This window comes from Odocoileus virginianus, chromosome 28 (genome assembly GCF_023699985.2).
Source record: "Odocoileus virginianus isolate 20LAN1187 ecotype Illinois chromosome 28, Ovbor_1.2, whole genome shotgun sequence".
Lineage (NCBI taxonomy): Eukaryota > Metazoa > Chordata > Mammalia > Artiodactyla > Cervidae > Odocoileus > Odocoileus virginianus.
The window spans coordinates 39,179,105-39,186,457 of record NC_069701.1 but is presented as its reverse complement, the minus strand read 5'-3'; the positions used below and the strand labels follow the sequence as shown (position 1 = coordinate 39,186,457).

The window sequence follows — 7,353 nt, the reverse complement described above, 5'->3', positions numbered from 1 at the left end:
AGAGAGACAGATAAATAAGGCCTTTATATACAGAGAAGCATGATATAGTGGGGTGGGGGTGGGCTGGCAGCAGCAGCGGGCGGGGCAGCCGGGCCGGCGGGGCCCCATCAGTGGGAGAAGATGCCCCGGAAGCGGGCCTTGTCCTCCTCGTCCTTCTGGCGGATCCGCGCCTCCAGGGCCCGCAGCTCGCGGCTCACCACAGGCGCCAGGGCCGGGTCCAGCTGCAACACCTTGGCAAAGTCAGCCTGGGCCTCCTGGGCATTCCACACCGCCGCGTGGGCCTTGCCACGCTTGAAGTAGGCCTTGACATTGTCTGCAGGGGGCGCCAGTGGGCAGCAAACACACAAGGGCATGAGAAACGGGGGCCAACCTGCACCCCACCGTGACTTCTGGCACCAGGGGCCCGGCGTGAATGAAGCCCTCCTGCCCTGAGGATGCCAACCCCGCCCCCAAGCCCCATTCGTACCTCGCTGGCACAGCAGGGCCCACGCCCCACCTGGGTAGGAGAGATTGGGTCAGGCTCCCATGGGAGTTCAGAACGGGGGTGATACTGAAGACCCAGAGGCGATGGAGGAGGCCGCCTGCCTGACCCAGAGGTGCCTGACCACCTGCTGGCCCCCTGCCCTGGCGACCCAGCACTCACCATCATACTTATTGAGGATGGAGGAGCAGTGATCCAGCACTTCGTAATACTCTTCAGCCACCAGCTTGCACTGACAGTAGTTGAGCAGCAGTGGGGTGATCTGCTGATCCAGCTGGATCCAGTCGGGGGACCCAGGCTGTTCCTGGGGGCACGGAGGCAGGGAGAGAGCAAAAGATGCTGAAACCTGGGCCCCCTGGACCCCACCTGACCCCTCCCCTCACCCACCGCAGCCTCCAGGCAGCACCTTCATCTGAAGGTTCTTGAGGCAGGCGATGGCGTCATAGTACTTGGCAGCGGCCTCCTTCACGTGGCCCTCACGGTACAATCGGTTACCCTCCTGGTGGATGACCGGCACCGCCTTTGCCTTCTCTTCATCCGTCATTGCCCACGGGTCCTGCTGGTACGTGCCAGGGTTCTCCACCTGCCGGGGCATAAGCCAGCTCAGGACCCGGGGTCAATCTCTGGGCTGGCCGGGCCCAGGACACTGGGTACAAGAAGCAGAATCACTTCTTCATCCACTGACCCTTCAACAAATATGTATGTAGCATTTCCTGCATGCCCAGCACTGTGCTGGGTTCTAGAAACAGAGCAATGAGCAAGATGGTGAAAAGCCCTGTCTTGGCAGAGACCTGAGGAGTGGGGAGGGGCCCCAGAAGGGAGGGCACTGCCAAGGCGTCCTTGTGCCTATTCCACCCCAGCCCCCGAACAGTCAGGGAGGCCCCTAGCTCTGGGCAAGGGGGCAGGGCTGGCACCCTCTCTGAAGCTGGGCGGTAGGGGTTTGGCTTGGAGGCCCCTCACCTTCAGCATCTCGATGTCGAAGATGAGAGGCTGGGGGTTCTGCTGCAGGGCATCCAGGTCAGCGTGGCCCAGGGAGTTGTGCTCATGCATCTGGGCGATGCCACAGCAGTGCCGCTGGCCCTCCAGCGGGTCCTTGCCGGCTGCGATGTTGCGTAGACTCTTGGCCACCAGTGGGTACAGCACCACGTGCTGCAGAGGGTGAGTGGGCATGGGGGGCTCTGTCAGCACGTGCTGGCTGGTAGTGGGCTCAAAAGGCCCCACCCTTTGCCCCATCACCATCTGAGAAAGGACACAGGCCCAGAGAACCAGCATCTGGTTCAGGCGAAACCCAGGAAGACTTTTCCCTCCAGACTCCTCTGGCCTCCCAGCCCTCCATCACTTTCAAGCCGAACACCCATGCTTCCGACCCCCGCCACACACATACACCCGCCACACACACACACACACACACCCGCCACACACACACACTCCCACTGCCAACCTGTCTGCCAGCTCTGACAAGCCCAGGGGAATTCTTACCTCTCCTCCTCCCAGGCTTGCAGGCTTGCAGCCCACAAGCTGGGCTCCTCACCCTTCCAGGGGCCCTTCACACTCTGTTCCCAGCATCTCTTCTCTCCGGCCCCACCCCCACCCCTTTCAGGTCCCCTCTCTGAGTTGGGATTAGGGCAGCAACTTCAAAATCCTCATGGAGGACCCTCAGGCATTGGAGACCTAGCTTTTTTATGGTTTTGTTTTGTTTTTTTCAGTCTTGGCCCACTTTATTTTTTTACTTTTCGGCCACGCGGCATGTAGGATCTTAGTTCCCCGACCAGGGATCCAACCCAGGCCCCCTGCACTGGAAGTGCAGAGTCTTAACCACTGGATCACCAGGGAAGTCCCAGGGACCTAGCTTTTGACCTTTCACTAGGAACATCTGCTGGGATGGCAGAAATCAGACCATCCCCACGCCTAACCAGCTCTTCTCACTGACCCTGTCGTCGGCTTGGGGCTGACTGCTCAGCTAATGTTCATCCAGTCAGCAGATATGTTCTGAGTCTTGGCTCTGGGCTGGCCCACACTGGGCACTTTCAAGGTAAACAGGCCCAGTCACTGCCCTGAAGTAGCCTAGATGCAGACAAAGGACCAGATCCTGGCCATGCAGAGTGTGAGGGGTGGAGAACCCAGAGGAGGGGTTCAAGCCAAACACCAGTAGTCAGGGAAGGCTTCCTGGGGGTGGTGACCCAGGAATTAGTTTGCAGTAGGAAGGAAGATGTTGGCTAAGAAGGAGATGGGAACACAGGGAGGTGAGTGAGAGGGAGGCCCTGCAGGGGCCACGTGGGCACCTATGGCTTGTGCTTCAACTCAACAGTGACCAGGAGCAGAGGGGATTGAAGCAAGGAGCTATAGCGATTATTGCATTTGAGAGCCAGTCCCTGGCTGCAGTCCGGCTAAAGGAGAGGAAAAGGCAGACTAGGGGCCAGGAGGCCAGTGTCCTGGTAGTGCAGAGCCCTGGAGGGAGTTGGTGGTGGCCCGGCCAGGGCAGAGGATGGGGCATTGGGTGTGGCCAGACAGACGCAGGCAGGCGCGGGGCACGGGGTACCTTGACATCGCAGCAGAACTGGGCGATCTCCCCCTCCCGCATGGTGCGCACAATGGTCTCCCACACAGGCAGCTTGAACTTCTTGCCGATGATGAGTTCCATGGGCTTGCCACGCACCCGGCTGTCGTCCAGCACGGCGCCCTCCTCGTCACTGCGCAGAGTCCGGTAGTGGAACGTGGCCTGCGGGCCGCAAATGGGATCAGACAAGGGCACGGCCTTCCCACAACCACAAGGACAAGGCCAGCTCACAGCCTGCAGGTGACACAAGGGACAGGGCTCACCACCTGAACTTTACCGCTCCACCCAGGAGGGAAGGGGTCCCAGTCACATGGCGAGTGGGTGGATGGGCTGGGATGAGAGCCCAAGGGGTCTGGCTTTAGTCATTCTTTCAACAATATTGACAGAGAACGAGATGGTTGGATGGCATCACCGACTCAATGGACATGATTTTGCACAAGCTCCAGGACACAGTGAAGGACAGGGAGGCCTGGCGTGCTGCAGTCCATGGGGTCGCAAAGGGTTGGACACGACTTAGCGACTAAACAACTACCTGCCTGAGCTCTGTGCTAGGCCTGGCAGTCAACAAAACAGACAAAAGCCCCCGCCCCCATGTAGCTCACAGGGAACTTTTAAAGGAAAGAGACGGACCTCAAACAAAACATGCTCTGTGAGGTGGAGCAAAACGCTATGGATCAGACATCAAAACACAGCAGGGTAAGGCACAGCGAGTTCAGGGAGCCAGAGTCACTGAAGGAACTCCCTGGCAGTTCCGTGGTTAGGAGTTGACAGTTTCACTGCTGGGGCTCAGGTTCGATCCCTGGTCAGGGAACTAGGATCCTGCAAGCTGCACTGTGTGCCCTCCCCCCACTAAAAAAAAAGAGAGAGAGAGAAAGCAGAGATGTGAAAGGAGTACAGGAGAAGCAAGCCAGACAGATGCTGAGGTAGGAAGGGGCAGGAAATTTCTTGGCCAAAAGAACAGCAGGTGCAAAGGCCTTGCAGAGGGGCAGTGTGTGGTGTGTTCACGAAGCGGGAGGCCAGCGCAGCAGCAGAGTGAACCAGGGGGAGGGGTGGCACCTCACAGGGTCAGCAGGTCAGCAGGGAGGGACCCCACAGAGCCTAAAGCCCGTGGTGAGGACTTTGCTTTTTCACTCTGAAATGGGAGCCACCGGGTGGCTCCAAAGGAGAGGAGGGACATGATCTGATGTAGGTTCTGCTGCTGTGGGGATGAGACAGGCAGGAGAGCTGGGAATACAGAAGCAGGAGATGAGTTAAGACGTTACTGGAATAACCCAGGGGAGAGACGAAGGCAGCCTGGACCATGGTGGGAGTGGTAGAAGTGGTCAGATCTTGAGTGTATCTTGAGGATCTTCTCGGCGGGGGGCGGGGTGGGTGTATCAGAACAGAAGGAGGAGAGGAGGAGGCATGGAGACTGGGAGGTTTTTGGCCTGAGCAACCAAAAGGCTGGAGGGGCCCTTCCCTGAGATGAGAGGCTTGAGGGGAGCAGGTTAAGTTGCCAATGAGACATCCAGGTGGAGAAGGTGAGTAGGGAACCAGATATCAACTTTAAGGGGGAGGGAAGGCTAGACACACACATTTGGGAGTGGTCCAGGCATGCATGGAGAGTTTCTTAAAAAACACGAGCCTGGATGAGATCATCTCAGGGTGAGTGAAGAGAAGTCTCGAGACTGAACCCTCCACAGGATATGGTTAGAGGAACCCACACTCTTTCCCACCCCTAGCCACCCCTCTGAACTCCGTTTCCGCATCAGTAAAATGGAGTTAGCAACAGTACCTACCTCGCCTTGTGAGAATGAAAGCAAACTTGTGAAGCATCGAGCACCGTGCTCTTGTGAACCCTCAATCAATGCCGGTGATTGTTTGTTTGTTTAATTTATTTGTCCCTATTCTTTCAGTGTCATTGTTCACAGATCATCACTATTTTTGGTGTTTTCTCCAACTGGTGTCTGTTCCATCCAAGATCTCACTTGCCAAGACCTTCCTCAAGGCCACCAACCACCCCCCCCCCCCCCCGCCCCAACCCATGGGGAACTTCATCCACACCCCTTCTCTCATCTGCAGAAGCATCCCTCTACATATCACTGATCACTAGGGCTATGCAGTTCCGCCTCAGGGCACTCCTGTGAGCCAGGCTCGGAGCTTTACCTTTGCCATCTCTGCGCAGCTCTTGTCAGCACAGTAGTTCTTACATTTGGTGTCCCCTGTATGTTTTAAACATTCAACTGTTCTAGTCATCAACAAGATATGTCACTTCAGGACTTCCCTGGCAGTCCAGAGGTTAAAAATCTGCCTGCCAATGCAGGGGACACAGGTTCGATCCCTGGTCCAGGAAGATCCCACATATTATGAGGCAATTAAGCCTGTGTGCCACAGCTACTGAGGCTGCGCTCCATAGTGAGAAGCTTGTGAAGGAAGCAACTAGAGAGTAGCCTCCACTCTCCACAACTAGAGAAAGCCCACGCTTAGCCATGAAAACCCAGCACAGCCAAAAAAAAAAGAAGATATGTCACTTCAGTTATTTTCAGTGCCAGGACTTTTACTCATTCACTCAATATGCATATCCTGTGTGACTGCTCTGCTGGGCACAGGGGCTGCCCCCAGGAGGCCCGTACTCTACGGACAAGTGGCAACTGGGAGGCCCTCCAGAAGAAGGAACTGCATGAGCAGAAGGAGGTAAACCTGGAGGCGTACATTATTGGGGCAGGGAGGGGTGGAAGAGGCTGGAGCTAGGATCCTGGATGTGCAAAGGAGGAAGATGGGGGGCTCTTTATTTCTCAGCCCTTATCTGTCTAGACCCAATGCCACGAAGAGCAGTAGGAAGGCTGTCAAAAGGGTTCTCCTCTGGTAGACCCGACCCCCCTAGCCTGTTCTCTGGGTTTGTGCATCCCAGGGCCTCAGTTTTCCCATCTAAGCAATGGGAGCTGATCTACGTTTTCAGAAGGCCCTTCCTTCCATCTATAGCAGACCTTGAACCTTGCAATCCAGGGGCCCCTCCCAGAGCCCAGGTTTCCCGTTTGGGGTCTTCTCCAGAGCTGGGTCTGTGTAAGCAATGGGATCAACACCCCCACCTACCGCAAAATATTCATTGATGACTGACGGCCTCCCTGGCCTATGTGGCCACCCGGCCAAGCCACGGGGCGGAGCTCACGCATCCGAATTCACCCTCTACTTAATTCCAAGCCAATCAGCGTCGAGCTCGGCATGTGAGCGGTAGGGTCACCGACCACTGCTGTCTGGGCATGCGCGATCTCTCGCCTAAGGCCTCCTCCCGCCTCGCATGCGCACCGCGCCACCGACGGGTTAAGGGGAAACGGGTCGACACGAACCTTGGTTCCATCCTGAAAGTCAGGGAGCGCTCCTCGGCCCTCTTGTATCACACGCTTTTGGATCCCGTCCTCCCGGAGTCTTGCGATGATATCCGCCATCCTCCTTCCCCGCTGCTCTCTTTCGGCAACTTCCGGACTCGCTCGGCAGCTTCCGGACTTGCTTCGGCAACTTCTAGAACTTCGGGAACTTCCGAGCTGGCGCCATTTCGGCTAAGGGCAGACGCCGAAAAGAGCCCGAACGTAGAAGCGGGCTGTGATTGGTTCTTGCTCCGCGGCTGAGCGCGCGTATCTGGCCAGGGGCGGGGCCGGGGCCTGTGAGAGAGGCGGGGCCGGAGTCTGCCGGGCGGGGCGGGGCCTGGGGCGTTCCTAGGAACTGTGTCCTTGAACCGATTTGGTTTGGGCCGTCCCAAGTGGCCGTGTGCCAAGCTATTTAAAGTTGTAGAAGTAGCACGACAGCGTTACAGAAGTGGGGGGAGGGAAGGCCGCCATGCGTAAGGCCAGCTCCTAAAACTACTATTTTTGTGTATTCCTTTTGTTTTTTCTTTTAGCTTGCCTAGCACAATAGTCGTGCGTGTCCATCCTGAATTTTTCTCTTCAATCAGTCAGTCAATCTAGGTGTAAGAAGGAGGGGGAGGAGGGTTTCTGTATTCCCGTGGGAATCGTAGGCTCCCCAGAAGACGGACAGCCGCTTGTGGGGTCCGGGCTAGCCGTGTCGTCACCACGGGGTCCACCGCGTGAATATTAGGCCCAGTGAATATTAGGGAATACAGGAATGACAGAAATGAGGCACTTCAGAGGCTAAACCGTTTCTCTCCGCCTCTGGAAATTAGTGAAGAATAGCTCTAAGAGTTTTCTCCCACTTTCGAGGTTTCAGTTCAGTTCAGTTCACTCGCTCAGTCGTGTCCGACTCTTTGCAACCCCATGGACTGCAGCATGCCAGGCCTCCCTGTCCATCACCAACTCCCAGAGCTTACTCAAACTCATGTCCA

At 56.8% G+C, this 7,353-nt stretch overlaps 1 protein-coding gene across 2 annotated transcripts; it reads right to left on the bottom strand.

The window, feature by feature from the left end:
* Nucleotides 1-5: 5 nt before the first annotated feature.
* Nucleotides 6-6,608, bottom strand: AIP (aryl hydrocarbon receptor interacting protein). Of its 2 annotated transcripts, none has more exons than XM_020887795.2 (6): nt 6,365-6,607; nt 3,021-3,200; nt 1,442-1,630; nt 888-1,064; nt 644-785; nt 6-313 (listed from the first exon to the last, which is right to left on the bottom strand). In XM_020887795.2, exons 1-6 carry the CDS (start codon nt 6,461-6,463, stop codon nt 108-110), a joined length of 993 nt encoding a protein of 330 aa, XP_020743454.1. In that variant the 5' UTR covers nt 6,464-6,607; the 3' UTR covers nt 6-107. The 2 variants fall into 2 exon arrangements, with proteins under 2 accessions (XP_020743454.1, XP_020743456.1); XM_020887797.2 differs by having other exon boundaries at nt 145-313; nt 652-785; nt 6,365-6,608.
* Nucleotides 6,609-7,353: the final 745 nt, after the last annotated feature.

Excerpts from the sequence above, each read along its gene's own strand:
- AIP (XM_020887795.2), bottom strand. The coding sequence starts at position 6,463 with ATGGCGGATATCATCGCAAGACTCCGGGAGGACGGGATCCAAAAGCGT. Across the intron at positions 1,631-3,020 it reads AGTTCTGCTGCGATGTCAAG|CACGTGGTGCTGTACCCACT; the intron begins GTACCCCGTGCC and ends CACCCTCTGCAG. Across the intron at positions 1,065-1,441 it reads TCGACATCGAGATGCTGAAG|GTGGAGAACCCTGGCACGTA; the intron begins GTGAGGGGCCTC and ends ATGCCCCGGCAG.